Source organism: Sitodiplosis mosellana, unplaced genomic scaffold (assembly GCF_009176505.1).
Source record: "Sitodiplosis mosellana isolate CC-2019 unplaced genomic scaffold, AAFC_SMos_1.0 Smas_scaffold_17, whole genome shotgun sequence".
NCBI lineage: Eukaryota > Metazoa > Arthropoda > Insecta > Diptera > Cecidomyiidae > Sitodiplosis > Sitodiplosis mosellana.
This window is the reverse complement of record NW_022595259.1, coordinates 1067895-1092012: the sequence shown is the minus strand read 5'-3', so window position 1 is coordinate 1092012 and position 24118 is coordinate 1067895. Positions and strand designations below refer to the sequence as shown.

Sequence of the window (24118 nt, the reverse complement as noted above, 5' to 3'; positions counted from 1 at the left end):
TAATGCTAATCGCCAAAACGGGCGATTATAATCTTGTTATGGACTTTTTCATTTTGCTGTAAAAAAAAAACAACTCACCGCATGTGTAAACCGTTTTGAGGTACATTCGGGAGTCGGGTCGACACGGATTGCCAAATGTTTGTGTATCAGCAGATATGGTACAGCGTCTCCGTCCATGGCACAGTTGCATCACTGTTTCGGTGGCAAACGAGACCAAGCAAGCTGTTGTATTGTTGAAAAAAGGGGAAAAAAAAAGAGAGGAAAAAACGAGAGAAATTAAAACTGATGGTTTTTGAAACAGAAAAACCCGTCGACACACATTTAACCAAGTAAACCCGAGCCATAATTGCACGTTTATAATCGCTATGAAATGTAAATTGTTGTTTTCAAACCGCGCACTTTCATTTTTTAATAACGATCGAAACACGCGCGAGCCGAATTTCACTATTGAAAAGCAACTTTTCGGGCGAGGTTTATCCTCCTCTTCTCGCTGGTCCAAACAAGGATCAGACGAGGAAATAGAGCAAGAGCGAGAGTGAACAAGCAAATTGTTGAAGGCAAGTGAACAAAACCAATCGCATTAGCGAAGTTTTCATTATTATCGCTCGAACCATCGTTACCATGAACCATGTTTTGCTTTACCGCCGTTTGTTTTTTCTGCTCCGTGCATTTGATGCGATTTACATACATTTCAACATCACAAACTCCAATAAAAACATCGACCGTATCTATGAGTAAACAAAAGTTGCTGATGCTTCTTACGTTCGTTGTTGTCTTAAGAGAGAGAGAGAGAAAGATTATTGTAAAATCCGTCCGCTGCCAAACTATTAAAATTCTATTAAGTTTGCCAGATATTTCTATTTATTCGCCATTTTTGTGTTGATGACGTTAATTTTTTGTCGGGTTGATTATGATTTGCTCACTAACTACAACCTCTACGGTTGAGCAACATTTTAATGTGAATTTCGTAGTTGTTACTTTTGAACAAAAATTCCATGGGAAAACATCCAATTCAATTATCGCTACCACAAATTGACGTTTTCAATCAAGTTTCAAAGAGGATTTTCACAACTTTGCAAATCCCGAAACTACCAATTTTTCGATGTAAAACTCGTTTGTTACTCAAATTCTAAATTTCAAAAACCTTTATGGATGATGATCATTCCATTTGAATCATCACCAACTTTTATAATACTATACTAAATTTTCTCCATACTACCTGTTTAAAACAGTTTGAATTAGATATTTTGTTATGATAATTTTGCAACAGTAAAACAACCCACGTACTTTGAGGTAAAACGATGATTGGATCGATTCTTTCGAACAAGAACGAACCATCAATGAGAATTAACAAAATATGCAGTATAAATTGGATTGAATATGTCCGTCGATGTGATGGATACATTTAAATTTCTGAGTGTGTAAATAGCGGATAATCGTTATCTATCAGACAAATCTAGCAAAATTACATACTCCAGTGACTTTTATTGAACTAAGCCCATTTTAGACATGCAATTTTAGGATTTAAATATGTGTAATTATTTTCGTCGAGTTTCCATTAATTTTTATTAGCATGAAATGGTATATTCAGTAATTAACTATTTAGATCGCCCACGTTGATAATTTTGGGACTTTCAGATTTTGGTTTCGGCTCTATTTTTGTGAATATTTTTTTAGGTAATTGATTCATTGTCTATTATGATATGATACTCGAAAACTAGGTAAATTGATGGTTTTACAAAATGAATTTTATCCGATTCTGAAATTGGACGATTAGGAATGCCACGCAACTGATGAAACCTAAATGATGAAAATCAATAATTTTATTATTAACATAAAAAAATTTGTTCCCTCCACATGATTTTTGCTGCCTTTTCTTATTTTACGGTTTTACGGGAGATTATTTAAATTTTTATTGAGTGTACCTTCATCAATGCAAACATAATCAAAAATTACGTGACACAAGATGGGTCACTTAACAATGTCAAATTTATTATTTGTTATTTGAAAAGCAAATATTTTTTCTATTTATTTCTGTCCATATACAAGCGTTAAAAATTCAGAGATAGTGGATAGCACCAGAAAGTGTCACTCTAGAATTTTTAACAATATTCCATAGTAACATCAATCATCATCAATGTAAAAACTGTATATGAAAATGTTTGGCGTATGTTTTTTTTCAATTTAGTGGAGAAAAATTCAAAAAAAATAGATAAGCACGGTTTCCTATTGTTTCTTATGTGCCAGCGTCTACTTCAATAAGAAAAAAGCATTTTCACCATAGTAATATGTCCCAAATTTACGATTGATCACATATAATATTCTGTCTTCAGTGCATTAAGGACTCATTGAGAAAAGAGGAAGTATTTTTTATACTTCATCAAAAGGTTTTTCCAACAAAATTCATTCGAAAAATATGAATTTCCTCAGAAAACCTCTTCGAAAGGAAATGGGTTTTTCAATGAATAAAAACAAAAAGATACTTTATGATAAGATGTTGCTAACGATCGATTATTTCAGTAACCAATTTTTTTCATATATTTTTTTCAACGGCAAAATATATACATATATATAGTTTGAATCATTTTCCTTTAAAACTGAAACAATTTCAATCATATTAAATGGGAAAAATCATTAGGATTTTATACAATAGTCATTCAGAAAAAAATAAATAAAAGAAACATTCAAAACACGTTCAAGATGAAATTCTACAATACATACAACCGATTTTCATTGCAACCACCAATTAATTGAGTGAACGATGTACCAACAATTGTTAACCCTTTGTACGATGGCCTAGGGCGGAATTTGCCTTTGTTTCATAAATCATGATACGCACGACGGTGCGATGTTCATTTTCCAACAAAAGGAAATGGTGATACATTCATTTCGTTTGTGTGTGCGATTCGGGAAAAGTGGAGATGTTAAGTAAAAAGGTGTTAATCGCATTCACATTTGCTCGATGGAAAGTTGGAAATTGAAATGTTCGTCCGTGTATTTTGAACAATGGGGCTGCGAAATATGGAAGTGCTTTGCTTGCGTATCATACACACACATACACCAAACAATGAACAATGAAAATATCTCCGAATGAAGTTTAATGTATAGTTTACGCTTGAGCGCCTTTGAATGCGAACGAAGCGATGAACCCGAGCAGAAGTTGTAATCGAAAATGGCATCCGAGACCATGGTGTATCGAATGGGTCGATGCGACTTACGTGCGAGAACTACTTCAAAATTTGAATAATTTCCATCGAGAATAGCAGTGAGCTCAATGACGAATGTCTCTCACACACAAACACATTTTCTCCGGTATGTTCTTGGTGTGGAACTCTTTTGGCTATAACTCAAGTGTTGAATTAGCTAAAATGCAGGCCAGTTTCGACAATTGGCAAGGACGATGGAGTTGGTTTTTGGTGTTGCAAGTTCTGTGATTCATTGTACATTTAATCGTAATTCTCTGTTTACCTCAAAACTATTTCCGACCGATGCCACAAAACTAGAAAAGTTTTGCGTTCGAGTTTTCGATGTTGTACGACTAAATCCGGTCGGTCAATTGTGAATGCATTTAGAATTGTGCATGTGGTCCGACAATTTCGTTGAATTACGCAATTCCTCTACGTCGACCGATTTTAAAACGTATGCATAATTGGTCCGGAGCCGATGCAAAAATTCAGATAAATTCAATGAAATGAGCAAACAAAGATTATAGCTGAAATGGAGCCCAGGTCAGGATAAATAAACAAAAGTAATCGCTATCAAGCAAGTGGTAATAATGTGGGGAAAGTGATCTGTTTTCGGGCGTTGTTGTTGGATGAAAGCAACCATTGGGCGAAACCCATACAAGAGATAGAAATGAGGCGGCAAGTGTTTGCATGGTTAGTATCAAACCAAACACGATTTGAGTATTATTTGAGTTGTCCTTTTTTGGAGGAGGTGGTGGTCGGAAAAGGTCGACATTGTAATTTTCGTCGTGTGAACAGTAACACCAGTGCGCGTAATGTCATACCATAACATTCATTACACACGCTCCATATTCCCGTTGGTGTGTGACAGTCCACCGCTGCTGCTTCACATGGAATAAATTCTCGAGCTTCGGCTCTATCAGTGTAAGCAAAGGGCTTAAGGCCACTACTTAAAAAAAACCATTTGACTGCAAATGATCCTCAACACCAAACAAAACTGCATACAAAATTTCAATGTGCAAGACGATGCTATCCTCTATAGCGCAACCGAATGTGACGCGACATCCGCAAACACAATGTAATTACCATACCAAAAATATTCAAAATGAAAATATTCGGCGAAGCACAAGCATAAACACACACCAAATTATTGCAAATCTCCGCCTTCGACTATGTCTTTTGGCTTTCCTTTGACATTTTGCTCGTTGGATTTGGCTGTAAGACACACATATAGTAGAAAGAGAGACTAAACTTTCTTCCACACAACCAGTGGTGCATACAAAATCACTCGACCTAAAATTGCATAACACATAGCAACAACAGATGATTTGAATTTTCATTCAAGCGCCTTACTTTTTGGATCTAATCAAAAATTCTTCGCACTTAATTGGCACGTACGATGTCTGCTCGGAATAGTGTGTGTTTGTGTGTGTGTGCGCGCCTCAAGAAGGTATATGTTTGTATGTTTTTCGGCTGATTTAATTATATTTTAATTTGAAACAAGTTTGTTCCCACTCTCATTCTCGCCCAATTCGCAGCTAATTGACGGCGCATGGTGTCGATGTCTATAACCGAATCTCGACTTAAATTAGTAACTTCACAGTCAGTTGAAATGGTACGCTACGGTCTGATTGCTTGAGTTGAGCTTTTCTAAAGTAATGCAATAGCAAATGCGAATACTTACTCTCTTCTTTTACGCCTTGTGGTTGAGTACACTGTATACTCTCGTATTCCGTACGGCCGTAGCTCGCACTGTAGATCGCTATTCGCGAAAATGGATTACAGGTCAGGATAATGACCTCATTCTCACATGCAACTTTACTGCGAAATTCGTCTAAAAAAATAGAAAAAAATGGTTTAAAATGCATTTCCGATTTCAATAGGGTGGTTCAGAATAAGTTTTTATTTTGAGAATTTTTAAATGTAAAAACTATTTGCGATTTTTACCTCAAACATAGAATGAAAAAAAAATTATTTTATTGTGTACATAAATATATTGCCAGAATAACAAGAAGACAGCCAATGACATCTCTAAACCAACTCAGTGAATCATTGAATATTTCGAGCAAATTTTTTCAACCGTATGTGGCTCGACTAATATAATCAACTTTACGGCGGCACTGGCAGCTTCTCTGTACACACACCATAGACCGAGAGTACGAAAATCATAGTATTTTGACAAATTCATCGAGTAACCATTACAAAACATCAATGTATATTGGCTAGTGTGTAGTTATTGCTCACAGTTAAGCTGTTAGTGTCGCCGTAAAGTTGATTATATTGTACTTAAGCCACAGACGATTGAAACAAGTTGCTCGAAATATGCAATGATGCAATGAGTTGGTTTAGAGATGACATTGACTATAATCTGGCAGAAGATCTTTATTCCGTAATTCTTTTTCTCGTTCAAAAAGGTGTAAATAATTCTAAAAATCTCTTTGAGTGGTTCAACTCTCAGTGTTTTACTCACAGGGACGGCATTTGTAAGCATATTCGATGATTTTCCTTACTCCAGGGCATGGATTGCCGCCAAATGACTTGGGAGCCGGTAGGAATTTGCAGTGTGTTTTCTTTTGGCAGGCTTCGATGGCAGTTTGTAGCAACGAATACTGAAAAAAAACGAGAAGAAGAAACACAAAGTAAAAGAGATGAAAAGTTTCTCATTGAAAAAGTTTTAAATTGATTTAACACACAGCAGAAAATTGTGATTAAATTCACTATCAAAAGTGTGTGTGGCTTGATGAATTGGCGTGAATATTTAAAAGTTAGATGTAAGTTTCATCTGATTTAGCGTACAGCGTCCGTTGCATAAAGTATCATAAAGGTGGTGGGAAAAGGTGAGCGTTTTAAGAGTGTGATAAATCGAATACCATTTTTCATGTCGCAAGATAGTATGTGCGCTTTTTCTTCCTCTCTCCCGCTCGCTCGCTCGGAATGTTGGTCGCCGGTGATCAAGTGAAAAAGTCACTTCATCGAGAGCGAAACAACGCAAAAGAAAGAAAAAAAAACACGCGATCTCTACAGCAAAAAGAAGAAGTTCAAAACAATGGCGTTGCTAGCTGAAGGGAAAAATCATTGCCAGCGAACATAAAAAATCAGCAGAAAAATATGAAATATGATACAGTTACGTTCGAAGAATCTTAATAACTTTTGCAAAAGGTAATTTTTCCATCGTACGGTTTTTTTTATATGTGTGTGTATTTCACCACGGACGACAAAAAATCATAAAGTGCAGAATTTTGTCGTTCTTTTTTAAAATACCAACAAAACTCTGTGCTCCTGCTTTGGTAGCGGAATCAAAGTTTTCACTGGCCATAATTTTCTTCTTTGTCTGCATTAATTTCGATGACAAAATTTATTTCGGTTTTATTCCCAGTTTATTTCGGCATGTGCTTTTTGTCCTTTGTGCAAACGTTTTTTTTCACGTTGCACATCGAATAGCGATGTTTTCATCTTTACTCTCCCTCTGCTCTCTCTCTCTTCTGCTCATTTTTCAACTTCGTTTAGCTTCTTTCGGCTTTAAGCTCTCGAGTAGTATTTACCAAGCCACAATTGCCCACCCTCTCTCATTTCACACACATCTCTGGTACAAGTGGTGAGTAAAAATTGTAAATAAATCGTCATCTTTATCGGTAGTTATGCAAGCGCGGTGTGGCTCTGGTTGCCTTTGGCCACTTGAATAAATTTGCAGAGATTAATTTGATCCAGTGCGCGCGCATTTTGCTCGTAAAATGCTCTCTCTTTACGACAGTCAGCGCATAAATTCTAATCGATGTTATCGATGCTATAAAAAAGCATGGTTTTATCAAAAATTGCTTTTAGGACTCTATTAAAGTTTTTCCAAAGTGCATCATAACTAGCGGGATATCAAACTGAACGTAGAGTTGCATAAAATGTATCAGAAGCGGAAGACTAAAGTTGTGAGAATCCAAATCAAAATTCATTGCATCAATTCGTAGAATTTACGACTAGCCAAAAAATTTGGCATAATCCGATTTTGAAAAGTCTTCAAAGTGTATCAAAAACGGGCGAATTTATTGTCCAGTCGATCGACTTGGATTGTGATAAATTGGTTGGCAACCGTTGAATATTTCTATCGATTATGAATGATTTCAATTGTAATTTAAATCGAATCGTTCTCATTTTATTCAGAGGGAGAGAGATAGAGAGACAAAGAGAAAGCTTCCAGCACAATGACCCACATTATGTGCGCTCCACTACTTTGGAGTAGTACACAAACAAAAATACAGTTCAAACTGTCGCAATACGATAAAACGACCGAAGCTCTTGAACGAGATGGCTTTAAAACTTCGTATGTGAATTCCACTAAAGCCAAACGGATTTGCATAAAAGTTGAATCTCTTTCTTTCTTTCTGTGTGTCTTTTTTTTCCGTGTGTCAATTTTTCTTTCGACCGTGGTCTTTTTTATGTTCATCCTCTCACGTTCACTCTCGATGTCGTTTTCCCACTTTCTCTATTCCTGTATTTTAACTCATTCTATCTTGTTTGAACAAATGCATTTGAAATATTATGTAGTGCCACAGTTTTTTCAGACGGATTTTCACATGCAAAATATTCACCACTTATTTCATAATCCAATGTGACAAGGAAAAAAAAGCCCAAACCTCTTTTGTTAAACTTTTTGAAGTTCGTTTTTTTCTGTTCCTAATTTTTCTTTCGTTGCATCATTTCATATGGATTGGCGTCAACGAGGAAAACACATAAAATTGTAATGCATAAAGCGCCGAAATTGCTTTGAAGCTATTATCCAATGAAATTTAAGTATACAACGATTACATCTTTTGGCATAAAACATCATAGAAAATCCACCTTAATTTTTCAATTATTCACTACACCATTGCAAAGGAAGTAACTTCGATGGTTGCAGCACATTGTAGTAATAAAATGAAACTTGGATGTTGGTCACTTAATTTGTAACAGCTTTTCTTCCCCATATAAAGTAGTTTTCGTCCTTTCTTTAAGTATTTTTTTAGAAGAAGAAATTGAATGTTCGAGAATGAAAACGCAACTTCTATCCACAACACATATAAGTGAAACAAAAATAAAAAATTTATTGAAATGAAACAACACAATCGAATTTTTTCAAAGTGTAAAAACAAAAAAGATTTTTTTAAAGTGTAACATCGGTATGTAGTAAGTGTAACAACATACCGATGTTACACTTTAAAAAAATCTTTTTTGTTGTTACACTTTGAAAAAATTCGATTGTGTTGTTTCATTTCAATAAATTTTTTTATTTTCGTTTCACTTATATGTGTTGTGAGTAGAAGTTGCGTTTTCATTCTCGGACATTCAATTATATCTTGGGTATAAACACTTTTTTCTAGCTCATTCAAGTGGTAAAATACATCATTTCGCTGATCTCATCCGGTTGATGCGTGAACTTCAACGCATGTAAGAGACGAAGCAAAGCAAAAGATGAAAAATTAAATTGTCTTCAAATTTGCCAGAACTAATTTATAAGCAATAGAAAAGATTACAGGAAACACTGATATGCGAGAAAAAAAAATCGGTTCCTTTTCGAAAATACTACGGTCACGTGAAATAGCCTCAAAAGAAGCATGTTCATTGTTCATTGATGAAAGTTTACTTTTTCTTAATGAAAATTTTCATGAAAATTTGAATATTGACAAAACGTAGTGAACCTTAACATTCACTTATGTTTTTCTTCTTGATTTTTTACGCGAATGAAACACGAAGTTCTTGTTCGTTATCTAGCTACACGATATTTTGAGATGGATGAATTTATTTCATTCTACTCGCAGCGCCGTAGCTAGGCCGGCGCAATGGGTGCATTGCACCCTCCAAAAATTTCAAAGGTGCAACAAAATCGGGTGCAAAATCGGGTTTCAAAGGTGCAACAAAAGAAAAATTTCGATTTTGCACCCTCCAGTTTTTTTTTCTGGCTACGGCGCTGTCTACTCGCAAGCGAAAACAATGGAATAATCAGAAAAGTTTTCGGTATCGAAAGAACGTCGTAGATAGAGAGATGGTGCGGAATATGAATGGAATTTTAAATGGAAAGATCGGAAACGAAATTGAGTACCTGTGCACCAAACAAGAGTACGTGAATGGAAGAATGCGCATACTTTACAGTGGACAATAGCATCGAATCAAGTGCTATTCTTATGAAAATTTGTCTCGATGCACTAAATGAATTCGAGTCAGCAAAGAGTGTATTTAGGGCAATTTTTGCATGGATGAGTTCAAAATTGTGACTATGCTGAAAATAGCTGAGTTCGGGAAAAATATCTGGACAAATTCAAGAGAAACCTTTTCGTAAATAGTTTAACTTTCCCTACAAGAATTTTGCGATACATTGAGGTTTACGTCGACATGTCGCCGTAAAGCCAAACCTTACAACGACATTCCGCATTGCGATAGGTTCTTCAATGTACAGGTTTACGCAAAATCATTACGCCGACATATCGCATTGCGTAAACCTGTAAATTCGAATTGTATCCAACTTCATAACATTGAAAACATAATTTCAAATGGTTTTATTTAAACTTTTCATGTTGCTCATCGTTGCTAATAAGAAATAAAAACTTATTCAAAATAATTATTAAGAAATTGCAAATTTACGAAAAATAAATAAACAAATAAAAAGATTTTTTTATGATTTTCCAATTGTATGTCGGCGTCTGATCCTTGTGTATATCTTTTTTCAATATAACGAATTCATTGATTTTTCTGCTTGACGCTATCTTCTATCCAAATCGGCCTTTTAGGAGAAAGAATGAAAGAAACGATTTGCGTTACGAAATGGAATTCATTTATAGTGTATTCAAACCGACGACATTTTTCAAACGACACAAACTCCAAATGACGGGCAAATTTGTATGAACCTTGAACAAAGTTGGACCGGAAAATTAGAATAAACATTTGAAATGTGTGTATTTAAATGAGGATTATCTGCTGGCGGCCACAAACATGTTTATTCTTTTTATTTCTTCGGAGAGAACATCGCCTCGATAAAACTTTGGCGACAAACAAAAAAAGCTCGACCCGCACATAGCTTCTTAAATGGCCACCTTTTAAGTTGTCCCAAGATCTTTTGGTGTTACAAATTGATCCAATTGAGAGTGAGGGAAAAAATAGATTGCTCGTTTGTATTAAATCTCGCATTAAGATAAAGTGGCTTGATGCCGGTCAATGCAAAATGCGTTGAAATTTTCGCCCAAGCAAAGAGGATAACATTCGGAACTGTAAGCGAGTTTTCACTTGCGAATTGTCATCCGTATTTCGAGCCTTCCTTTCTGTATCTTTTTTCTACTATTTTTCTTTTTCTTCTTTTATATCTTCCATAGTGGCGAAGCGTTACGACTAGGCGTACCACTACGAACCACTACGTTTAGGGAATTAGTGAATGTAGTACAACGCGTACTCGTAACGCTTCGCCACTAGGATATCTTCTTTGTAGTTCCTTCTAAATTCATATGAGTGTCACACTTTTTCTCAAAAAAAGGTGGTACAATTCTCCAGTAGACTCGTGAAGCTGTGGAAACTTACCTGTAATGCATTGGGCCAGAGACAGCTTTCCTGGTGGTTGCTGATCTCGTTGCTGTGTGCGGTGCCATTAGCGGTGGCATCTGTTCCAGTGACAATTTCAGTGGATGCGGTCGGACACAAACTGTATCCATCTGGGTTAATTTCAACAAAACAAAGTGAAAACATTTAGTAAGGAATTTGTCGGTCAACTAACAGCGGCAATCGGATGAAATGAAGTGGTTGGTTTCTGCAGCACATACTAACTGGAATTTCTTTTATTGAAATATGGAGTCAATAAAAATGAGTGCAATTTTCATTTGCGAACAACAGTGAAAAAAAAATTGTTTACATGAAACATGACACATCTTTCTTCGTTCATTTCCTCACTTTTCTTCTCTTATTTTCGACTTTTTTTGTAATTGTTCGAAACGAAAAGTTTTCGATATGGCAAAACAGCACGATGTTAAACTTTTTTGTGTCACGAACTTGGTTATATAGCGCGCAGTTGGAAAACTAACTTGCTAAATGGATCTCTCGTTCACCGCGAGAAACTGCGAACGAATACAATACGAAAGGGAAAAAAGGGCCAAAAGTTACATTTAGCCCAACACGACACACAAGATACAGTCAATATGAGCACTTGATGGAGTCACGAGATTACTTTCGTTCATTCTTTCTCTTTCCCTTTTATTGTTTTTCATGTATTCGGCTGATTTGATTTCACTTGTTTGTTTCGGAATTGAGTTGAGTTTGCGAGTTTGCGTGAAAATTGAAAGCAAAATGCAACTTCAAAATATCAATGTCGGCCAAACGAGAAGAAGAAGAAGAAGAAGAAGAGATGGAGAACGAGTAAGCGAGAGAGCAATTAGAAAGATCTTAATTATAAATTGCATTATCTTGCGTTTTCACTCGATCCGATTGCTAGCTGAAAAAAGGTGCGTTCGATACAAACCAATGCCGTTCTTTTCATATTGCGCCAACTCAATAGAAATGCTTGTTCCACGCGGACAACCCAACGATACTCGTTCCGAATCGCATGTGGTCTTCTGAAATGTTCGCAGCGTCCCCGACAGCAACGCTATTTTTGGAAACAAGAAAAAATAGAAAGAGAAAACAGAATCAAGAATTACTTCTGTGTATCCGATACATTTTCAACTGATGTTTGCCGATCTCTTTACTCAATTCGTTATTTATTCGCAATAGTACGATACTTGTGTGCATTGCTGTTGATATCGCATTCCGTTCGCATGCTGTTGATATCTTATAAATTGTTCCTAAATGAAAGAAGCGAAAAAATGTCATTGTTTGAAAATAACGTGAATTTTGTCAACAGTACGTATATTCGTATATAAATAAATACATGGTGAAGATTTAACGTAAGGCGTCAAGACGCCCTCTACACATACACTGCTTAAAGCCGTCAAACACAGATTGAAAGTGAACAGTGAACAGTGAACACTGTCATGTACTTGTACACTCACATACACATCGAAAGTTCTCGCTCAAAATGTGTAGTATGACAGTTTTAAGCTAAGCACGTCTAGAGGGCCAATGCCGTTTTTGACTTTTCAAATACCCGAGCTTGATTCAAATGAGAAATAGGATGACGTATTGTGTGCAAAAAAGTCACTCAACCTCATTCGATGGAATTAAAGGTGTTCAATATTTGTGGTTGTTATTGACACCGATATTTAAAGTGGAATTTATGTGCGTTGCCAACATGTTCCGAAGGTGGATGATTTATGTTCGGATCGCGCAGCAGCCTATTCATCGCTCGGATTGATTATTCTTGTCATTCCGGCGGGAAAAGCCTTGGAGCGCAAAAATGAACGTTTATTGAATATTTTAATGGTTAAAAATGCGTTTCGCATACACAAACATGCGATTTTAAAAAGTGAGTGAGGGAGAGTGAGAAAAAAGTGTCTCGTTGCTGGGCAATTTGAATAAAATATACGTGTGTTTGTGCGAAAAGGTCACTGTGGAAAAATTGTGCCTTTTTGTTGCATTTGTTGTTTATTTAAAGCGTCTATCCAAAGAATATGGGAAAGCGACCCGTCACGAGATTGCCCTTGGCGACTTCGTCCACTTTTAATCGCCCTGCCAAACCATCGGATTTCGAAGCTTAACCAACGGAATTACATCGTTTCTTTTCTTGAGAAGAAGTGTGTTTGTGTGATCTATCAAGTGCTATGTGAAATGTGCAATTGACAAGCATGAAAGTATTGTGTGGCATGCTGCCAATACCGTTATCGATGAGAATGTCATTGGCAGTAAATAATTTATCAACGATTGCAATCAATAGACAGATTTGCGTGTTTACGATCCATTCTTACGACCAATTGGTGCTGTTTCGTCTTGACAACTTGATGCAAAAGGTGATAAAACAGCTCTTAAATATTTCATTGCGTGTTGCTCATGTTTGAAGCAGTCGTCTGGCGATAAAAAAAAACGCAGTCACATGAAAGCGTGACTGCGTTGGATTTATTGTGTAATTTGATGGGACAAAACTCAGGTGCGATTACACAGATCATACGCTCTTCTCTTTTCTCCGCAATTTTTACCCATGAGTTCCATGTCTATATTTGGACTTACAGAGTGGGGATTATCTAAATGGGGCGTCGAGCACAAATAAACGGTGGGATTTGCTCTTGATATATTGATATAATACTGTTATTCTTATTGTCGAACATGATTTTTATGGGCCTTTCTAAATTAAGAGTGTTTTATATTATCATTTCATAATTATGAAATTCAGCTTTTTTCCATTTCTCAGCTTCTTAATAAGTAGAATCGGGTTGTTTCACTAATTTTGACGTTCACACTCCTTTTTGTCTTTTTCTTAACTTGATTCAAGAGGAAAAATGAAAGGAGTAATTTTTTTTACATTTTTCAAAAACAAGTGACGCTGATCTTTCCTGAAAAACAATCTTAATCTTTCTCTCCATTTCCCATCATACGTGCCTTAAGTAAACTAGAAGAACAACTGCACTGCAGTTATTCCGTAAATTTATTGCCTAAATTTTATGCTTATAAAACGAGTTAACGCTTGGTTAACTGAGTCTTTTCTGATTATATTTTACATGTGACTTTTATTACATTATACCATTTTTATGGGCATTTGGAATGTGACCGTTGTGCCCGTCATATCGTTCAGTGTGATTGGGGTGATGCGGTGCTCAAAAATTAATGTCGCGTTATAATTAAAATTACATCAAATATGCTTCGGTCTCATTGTGTTTTTTGTTGTTGTTTTCCCAACACAATTTCGGTTGTCTGTTGTTTCAAATCGTTCGGTTGTTTTGTTGTGTGTTTCTATTTTTCTTCTTCGGCTGGTGTGTTTTCATTAGCTTCGAAGCAAGAGTTTGTTAGCAGGGATTAAGTGTCGTCTAAATTAAATCAAATTCATTGCTTTGATGCGCTTTTATTGTTTTCACGACCTATTCCCCCAGTCTCATTGTGGCTGCCGGCAACGGCGGCTGCTGCGGAGATGATGGTGATGGCGACGGTATAGACACAGACACTAAATCATCACATCAAACTGCCGAAATGCTGACCTTTTGTTTGCAAATGAAAAGCCATCATTTTTTCATTGTGCCTTCGGTCGAACAGATGACGGGAAATCACGACACGTGCCAAATGATAGTCCATTTCAACGGCATTTTAACGGTTGCATATAAATCAGAGCTGTGTGTTTTCAATCAACATTTCGCGGTGCTAGCTATGACAAATCTTGCCGCAAAAAAGCCGTTGAAAATGCGCTTACATGATTTACATTTAGTATAGACTAGAGAAGAATTACCCACAAAAAGGACGATTTTCAAACGCACCAAGTAACATTACACAAAAATACGATAACAGATGATACATATTTATTTTCATAATATTGGATTATTAGATGTGTTGATGTTATGCGACCAGAACGGGACGAACGGAATCGACGTCATAGCATGAGAATGGCATTTACAGCTCAAATTCATCGTGGAAGCCCGAACGAGAAAAGATTGAATGAGTGCAGAGAAAGTGATATTAATACCGACCCTACGAAACAACACCAATGACAACGACAACTTATTATCCTTCATATTTACTTAACCGTTATCCTGATGTATAGTGTGTGTGTGCGCGAGAGTGAGCTAGCGCTTACATTTGCCCCTTGCATGTATGTCAGTTGCGATTCGAACTCAGTGATGACGATTCGCTTCTGTTTGTGCTTGTTTATTTGCCATTTAATCGCATGTCAGCCAAGCGGACCGAGGATAAATAAATGATTGCACATGATTTTTAATGTTTTGGTCGTTTGGTTAAGAGCGACTTACATCATGTTTTGTTGTGTGGCATTTCGAAACGACCAACCACACTTCGTTTTTGCTTTGTTTTGCCTGACTTCGCTATTTTCGGAGGTCTCGTCTCTGGCTTCTTCCCCCTTACCACAGCAACGTTCATTTATTAAATCATATTGTAATTGATAAATATAAATGAAACTTGCGGTCATTTCATACGTGCTGAGGCCAAAACTTCGAGCCTCGGTTCAGAAAAGGAAGTCAATCACATATATTGGATACACACACTCAACATCACGAAATTCACAAGAAACACCATGGTGTTTGCATTAAAGATAACATTCTATGCATGACTGATAAAATCTACTCACAGTTGAATCTCTTTCCCATGCGTAGAATCACAAAGAAAGCCCGACACTTTTCACAACACACTTTTCGCACGTTATTAAATTTCCGACTTTAAACGGACGTGGAATAGTGTTTACGTGACATAAACGAAAAAGGGAATCTCTACTCTTACGATGGAATCGTGCAGAAATTATTCGGCCAAAACCAATACAATCACAAGTTTTATTCGCGCAATATGACTTTTATTCAGGGGCTAAGAATCGCACACTCAGTTCGCAGTGCAACTCATTGTAATAAGAGCCACAGCGCTCTGTGCGATACTCTACTCATCTAAAAGAATCATGTGCGCCCCACTCACTCACCAGTCTTCCGCTTCTTCTTCTTTTCGCTATAGCAGATACGAACAAAACGAAGAAGAAGAAGAAGCAGAACATAGTGTGCGGTGTGCGTATAACGTACTGTGCGTATAAAAACTCATTTTTGTGAGACGAGCAGCGCACACGAATTTATCGTCTTTCATTCAAGTGAGTGTGTGCGTTACTTGCAGCGTCCACTCAGTGAGATTCTTAAGCTCTGCTTTTATTCCGTGAAATATTTTTGGTCATTTGGGAACGTAATGAATTTTTCATTGCACAAATCCCTGGTAAATTACCAGTGGTAATAGAAACGAAAATGGAAGCATTAAAAACTAAAATCGGGATATAAATAGGAATCGTTGACAGAAGCGAAGTATTTGATCCAAAAATTGCCCGCTATATCTTTCAAGGTCAAATTGGTCTGAAATTGTGAAATAATTCAACAGATTTTGCTAATTTTTTTCAAACAAAACATGATTCAAGGTAAAATTTTAAGTTTTTCATTTAATTTTTTTGATGATAAATTTTTTTTTAATGCAAATTTCTTTTTTTTATCCAATATTGCTTAAAAATGACAAAAATAATAAAAAAAAGCTAGTCCGCTGTCATAAAACATAGTTCATTTTCTTATCCACAGCGAAATTTTTACGCCGAAATCACGAAACCCACTGAAACTCAGTGTTAACTCTAAAATACGATAGCATCTATCTTATTCCGACAAAAAAACAACAACAATCAATATAAACAATGCTATTGGTGTTTTGAATGCGATACTATCGAATCAATATGTAATTGGCTTTATTCGTCAATATCATGGATTTGTTGTCTAGAATGAGGTCGATGTAATATTGTTGTGTTTCGCTTGTAAAATCCGTTTGTTTTGCATACATTAAGTATATCCAATTTCCGCTGTGTTCAATTCCGTGAAAGTGATCCCGTGTTAGAATTCGAACACCTTTTCTTGTTTGATGCAAAATCCCTTCGATTTTGAATACATATATTTGTCTCACAACTTTCTCGTGCTTGTTGCATCGAATTTAATTTCGCATTCTTCATCTCGGAAACGCGACTGGTGTAAAGTCGATGTTGTTGTTTTTTTGAACATGCGTATTTTAATACACGTTCGATGATTGTTGTTGCTGTTGTTATCGAGAGAGAGAGAGAGAGAGAGAGAGAGAAAGAGATGCTTACAAAAACAGCAACAACAACAAAAGAGCGTATCACGTACAAGCGTTAAGCGGATTTAAATATCATAAAATAAATGGTTATAGGTCGGAGCTTGGGTGTTGTTATTGCTGAAACCTGTTTTGCATTGTGACGGAAAATCAGTAGACTGCGCCGTGGATTTTTGGTTGTTGTGCGAGCAACTAAATTTTGGGTGCACAGCGAATGGGTTTCGCATTTGATTTGTTCTGCCATGTTGAACATGGAATTTAGCCTCTATTTTTTATCCCGTTTTTCTGTCGATTCTCTGAAAAGGTGACTTGGGTTATGCAATTAAATTACGAAAACATGCGATCGCTGACTGACTCACAACAAACATATACTCCGATTTCCGAACAACTTACTCGCGAATTTTTTTTTCTTTCCCGCTTTCTTCCTTTCATTCAATACGTATATAATGATTAGAAGAATTTTTAGCAGCAAAATTTTTGGTATTTATGCATGATGGAGTTCCATATTCAAGTCATGTTTGCATATGGCTTGCCTACGGAAATGAATATGTGTGTGCGTTATTAATTGATGAATATGATGTTTTCAGCGGAGCAAAGACTTTTTAATGATTTTCGAGGAGTCATTTCAACAATCCGACGCAATCGTTCCAATCGTATGATTGTAATTAATATTGTGGGATGCTCATGCTTCATTTGATGCTTTCTAGGTTCCTACACATTTTGAAATTTATTTCACGTAGGTCCTAAGAATTCCGACACAGGACAAACGCAAGATTTTTAACGCTCTTCTTACAATTTGAGCCATGGAAAGAGTACTTTTCATTCGAAACGCGACCGATTTTTTAACCGAAATGTACCTTTTCAAAACTTTATTCAATCTTCAATGAGCAACGCATTTTTATCACACTTCAGTTCATGGATATTAAAATGTTCCCAAGCACTATCTTGCGCATTTGGTGCGGATCACAATTTTCTTCTTTATATTCAAATTTGTTTTTACGGTGAATTAGCGAAGGCACAAAAAGTTCAGACTACCCTAATGATTCAAATAGTACGCAAGTTCATGTAATAATGGGCGCTTACACCAAAATATAAGCTTATTCAAGGCTTTTATCCACTTTTGATAAATATAAATAAGTAATCCGAAGGCGAAAATGCAATTTTGGCTTTCAATTATTTTCATTATTCATTTTGTACTTCCGAAATTGCAACTACGAAAGTGGTAGTTTCGTTGCTCCCATAATTTATGATATAAATAATGAACTGAAAATTTAACATTTTTTGTAGATGAATGAATTAAATGAGTAAAGCAACGGTTTTTGCGAAAAGAAGGGTTTGATAAATAATATCTTGATTATTTAAAGAAAAACAGGTTAAAAATGAAGGAGAAAATGTTGTATCTTATATTATTTATGTTACTATGTTTTTTTACGTTTTTGCAAAGTTTGCTCAAATTACTGCACATTTACTTGAGAAAATCTCAAAACTAACAAAATTAATTTGACCACGAATGGTTCGAACGAAAAATTGAAACTTTCGGATTTATAGTGTTAGCAGAAAAGCGTATAAAATTTAACTCAAACCTCTTGCCGCAAATTACTTAAAAGACTCTTTGTTAAGTACTTAAAATAAGTGGAGACCTTCTTATTTCCTTACGGAGAGAATTAAATTCAGCTTTGAGAAAGAGTAAAGCATGAGAAAGACTAAAAGTCTATATAATCATTTGAAATTACGATGTAATCTTATAAGATGACTAATTTTCTTGTTTGATTGAAAAAAGATCTTTGTACAATTTGTGAGAACAAAAACAGAAGCGAAAGAAATAAAGACGTCGTTGTCATATAAGGAATGTTTACTACAATTTTTTATAAAACCATGTTCTATCATAAAAGTTATACCAATAGCTTAAAAAATTGTTTGAAATATTGAAAAAAACGAGAATAATTAGCGTCATCAACGAAAATTCAAAACAAACACTTTTCCTTCCATCAAAGAGCATATATGCCACCATAAATGACATACTAAATACGGACATTTTGAAGACTTTGTATCAGAATTCGCACAATGAATGATATTGTGGTAGATCAGGCCTTCCGACAATTCCATTCATTTCAACACACTCAATGACTTATAAACTTGACAGTCGAATTCAATGATAAATCGATATATACTTATAAAAACGTACTTGAACTTCGTCGAAAGAGGAATGAATTTGGCTGAAACAAAAAAAAAACTCAGCTCATCGAAATGGAAATGAAAAAAATCTAGGATCTTAAAATTACTATAAAGGTAATCACAACATAATGACTGTCGCTATTATTGGACATCTTTGAATTACACATGGCATCACTTTCACTATTTTTGTGCGATTCTGTGTATTCAAATTTTTTCGGTAATTCTCTCTTGGAAACAGAAGCAAAAAAAATTCTTTTCTCTCCTCTCTCCATCTTCTCCGCTTCTCGTGCCTTTCTTTAGCTCTTCTTTCATGGGTTTTAACTTATACGATGAGCTTTGAAGTTTTTATGGGCCAAGTCATTGACTCTCTATTTTATGGATGACAGGAAGTTTCATCGTGATAAATGCAAACGTAGTAAAAATCCATCGACTTTTTCCTACTCCAATATAAAGTGAATATGAGCCGATGGCGTTTGAATTAGTTGCGTGTTCGTTTGTGGTAAGATGATTGAATGTTGATTTATAACTTAATTTCATGGAATGCGTTGGAAATTTGTGCACTGAAACCACAAAATTGGCTCAATCATGACGTCGAGCCGAAAATCCTCTGGCAATTTGTTGGACATCAACAAAAAATTGTGATGATTCGTTGCCCTACATATTCTCATCTGAGTGTCTGTGTGAATAAATCACAAGTGACATTAACGACACAAAAGAGATTGAGAGTGAGGGTGGAAAAATGATGGCACAAGAGAACATTTTTGTATGTTTTATTGCTGGATATTTTTATTATTCATGATGGACATGGAGTGTGGCGTAAACGGCAAGGCAAAACTTGTGTTTCTTTGCCCTAAACTAATATGTATTAATATTGGGTACAAGAAGCGTTTTCGTGCTCTCCATTCATATCTCCCACCAAATGAAGGACAAAACGCAAAAAAAAAACGAATGCGACGCATGTAGAAAACGGAAACGCAAACATATTAACTTACAATGAGCACATTTGAATTCATTTATTCTACAGTTGGCTGAATGTGAGCGAAAGGCAGAGTGGCAGCATACTTTGCATGCGAACAAACTGCCACACATTGTCGTGTATCAAGACGAATGTCCAATATCGAAGTGGTTTTTGCTACCATTATTATCCACGATGTGTGCGATTGAGATAAAAGAAACACACTGCAAATCTTAATGTTATGGCATTTATTTTTATCTCAGTGTTGTGCCAAGAACACTGTTCTTGTTGTGGATTTTGTTGTAGTTGTTATTGTTGTTTTAGAATCTTTCTTTGGCTTCATATCATGCGTTCGTCAATCTTACAGCATCGACGAAGCATTCCCGATGGAAGAAGATTAATGGCATCATTTTCGGAGATTAAACAGCAAACATTACAACTACACCACAATCCAATTTTAAAGCTCAGCTGCCGTCATACGACCAACCGATTTTATGACTGATTTCAATAAACTTTGAAATAACCTCCTAAGTGAAATTGATATGCAACTGGAATAAGACGTGGGACGTCGTATTCAAGTTAAGCACAACACATTAATTGAAGTCGCACATTCAATGGGGATGATGACGACGACGACGACGACGACGAAGTTGTTATATATAAACCATGGATCTATTTGGAAAATTTAGGCAAAAAAACGAAACCAATTTCAAATAGCTTCAACTGTCGGAATGTCCTTCCGAGTAAATCTCCATTCAAATCTTTGACTTTTAAAAGTGAGTTCTAAGGTTGCCAAATTGTCAATGAAATTTGGTCTTTTCTTCAACATTTTTTCATCTCATGTCAAATTTTTCTATTTCTCTCAAATTTTTTTTTCCTGAATAATATTGTTTCACTCATTGGTCTTATCACTTTTTTCTACATTTACATAAGATTTCTTCTTTCCTTTTTTTCGATTTCTTTCATTTAGAGCAATCCGCTGAATTATTCTTGCCATTTTCATTCTGAAGTTCAGAACACGTCGACACGATTGCTTAGAAATGATCTGAATGATTGGTTTCGAACACAGTCTATGCGGTTGAATGTCACATTAGGCAATCAATAAAGCTACTAGATAATTTCTATTTATTCGTGTTGTCTCTTGACAGCGGTTTTCTTGTTGAATAGGAAGGATCACAATGGTGATGAGCGGAAAAAGGTTGCGAAACTGAAAATTGTTTCAAATGTCATTCAACTTGGAGACCGAGTTATGTTCATCGTATTGGCTTGTGTGATGAAAAATCCACCGTGATCAGTGGTCATTCTAACAGTGAGAGTTTTACCAACGTATTCCTTCGAATGGTTATGTATTTTTTTCTGCATAAATAATCCTTCTGAGAGAGCGGATGTAGAAAAGCGATGGACAAGGACATACCACAATTAAGAGGATATATATTGAATTGTCGTCTCGAGTTGAAATGTTAAAATCAATCTCATTTCAATGTAAAAAGTCACACTTCCAATGCGTCACAACTTCAAAATGACACTGAAATGACATGTATTGAATTTGACAGCTTTGTGTGCAAGGAAAGGGAAAACCTAAAATCAGGAAGATTTAATTAAACTAATTGCATCGAAGTCATTGTCCTAGTCGTTGCTTTGGTTGTATTTAATCGAAATGCATCGTTCGACCGTCACTAAAGGAAATTGAAACAAAAGGTTCGAATTTATCGATGGAATTTTCATTTGGATGCAGCTCACATGTGGGTGCCAAATTAGAAAGTGTATGTAAGCAACGATAATCCATTGTTAGCGAGACTGTCAAAAGCAGAAACACAAGTTTCGTTCGTAAAAGCCGCATTTCTCTTTCTCTCTTCCAATGGATGAATGAACCCCGTTATCGATAGCTTAGTATTCAGTGTCCACTAAGAGCTTCCATAATTTCCATTCAGTTTCAAAATAAAAACTGACCGACCGACCGTTCGATCGAATCGAATATCGAAGCGTTTTTTATTTCAGCTGCTCGATATGTTCCTGTAGTGTCGGTCGCTCGATGGGTTGCTACAGCAGAAAAAAAAATCCAGCGAACACATCCGTTGCTTTAAGAAATGGAAGACAATGCGCTTAAAACTATGGCAAGCGAGAGTGACAACAGCAATAACATTGAAAGAAACTTTGTAAACCATCTATTACGTCGTTTTGTATATGTTGTCATTCGTTGTGTGTCTGCATGTGTTTTGTCTGTGTATGGTTTTATCTTTTGCCATTGCCACTCGTCGTCCCTCCGCTCCTTTTTTCGTTATTTGAATCCAACCTCATCGCTCTCACAATCTTCGTTGGTCCAAAGTTTGCGACTTGAAAATTTGCCATTATTTATTTGTTTGCTGAGCTATTTACAAACCCTTTTCTCGTTTCGAACCACTTTTTATTGAATTTCGATGACAACAATGGAACCATTTTTTTCTCACTGCCTTTCGTTCTTTGCTTGATGCGTAGTTTCTTTTGTTTTCTCGCTCCGGATCTTCGAATCGCTATTTGTATTTCTCTTTTTTTTTGTCATATTTATTTTGATGCTCTAAAAATCGATCGTATCAATCGGAACAGTGCCACGCCATTCGAATTAATTTCGGGTTTGGTCTGTGTTTTTGTCGCTCAAGGAGAAAATCAACATTAAATCGATGGGAAAACCAGCCAAAAACCATTTCAAATGATGGCAAACGCAAAATTCGCGAAAGTTTCACGCTTAAGACGTGATTTGAGTTCAATCAGAGTTTTTAATCCTTTGATACCCACGAACAATGAAAACTCTTGCATAACGAATACACATAATACCATGAAACATTCGATTTTGGATTATTATTTTATGCATTCAATACGATTGATGGGAACGAGAATTTTTCGCTGCCAGCACTTGTTCATCGTGGCCCACTGTTTTTAATAGTGAAAATTATTTTACGCCACGGTTGCACATTGGAATTTATTCTTATCGAAAAAACACAATTCAATAATTGAAATGAAGCAAATGGCTTCAGGGCATTCAATTACAACAATTCATTGTTCATGCATTTTCACATCATGCGATAGCGACGCTTCAGGTAAAGGAAAATTTTATATAAAATTTGGAAAAACGATTTCATTTTTTAGTCAAAATCTTAAACTCAGCAAATTCAAAAATGAACTCATAGTTCTAAACTTTCACTTGCTCAATGAATTTTCTTAAAGTCGGTTTACGTTATACAGGCGTTGCAGTTTTGCTCGTCTAAAAGCCGCTGTATGCACTTGAAGGTTAAACTAGAGTTTAGTTCTCAAAATTATTTTGAATTTAAGAAATTAAAAAAAATGAAGAAATTTTGATTACCCATTGAATCCATCGCCGGTCGAAAAATACACCCACTTTGGTTAACGATTTTTAATTGGAATGACGAAATTGTAAAATCAAACGAAATATTGCATGACACCTCACTGACCTCAGTTCAATTTAGTTGATATTTCATGAAATAGAAATGGTTGTATCGTTGAAATGGCCGTAAGTTGTTGGGAATTCTATCGAATGGACAGTTGAAAGAGAGGATTACATCTGTTTATAATATACATAATAGAAGCTTTCCAATGGCAACATGCTTCAACCAACCTATTTCAATTTTCAAACTCAAACAGAAAAAAACACCATCCTTAGTCAATAAAAATTTCGAAAACAAGCGAAAGCAATCTGATCAATAATTCATGGCATCAAATGATACGCTGAACAATATGAAAGCATGATTCGTTGAGTGCATGTATCGAGTCCATTTGAGCCATTGATTTTGTTCATTGGTAAAATATTTATAGAGACAGAATGACCGATAAATGATTTTGGAATTAGTTTTGATTTTTCTTGCGTTTATTTCCGCTTCGTTGGATGCCAGAGTCATTGGCATTGTTTTGTGTTTAACGACTCAATTTACAACCAAAGAAATTGATATTGATTCGACTGGATATCGTTTAAATGGATACGGATGTCGACTGAAATACCCGAACACATAGACGTAAACCGAAAAATGAAAACTAACAACATGCTGAAGCGATACAGATGAATGGATGTGTTCGCTGAAGCGGAGAACGAACATGACACATGTGTCGCTACCAACTATAGCTGTGCTCACGATTTTTTTTT

General features: G+C 35.8%; 1 protein-coding gene across 1 annotated transcript in view; it reads right to left on the bottom strand.

Moving 5' to 3' along the window:
* Positions 1–24118, bottom strand: part of LOC129568237 (uncharacterized) — a 165624-nt gene that overhangs the window by 5372 nt on the left and 136134 nt on the right. Inside the window, exons 2-6 of the mRNA XM_055445895.1 lie at positions 11650–11775; positions 10719–10849; positions 5656–5794; positions 4870–5019; positions 79–222 (exon numbers count right to left, since the gene is read on the bottom strand). Of these exons, the coding sequence (XP_055301870.1) occupies positions 79–222; positions 4870–5019; positions 5656–5794; positions 10719–10849; positions 11650–11775 (690 nt within the window). The remainder of the gene's footprint in view (positions 1–78; positions 223–4869; positions 5020–5655; positions 5795–10718; positions 10850–11649; positions 11776–24118) is intronic.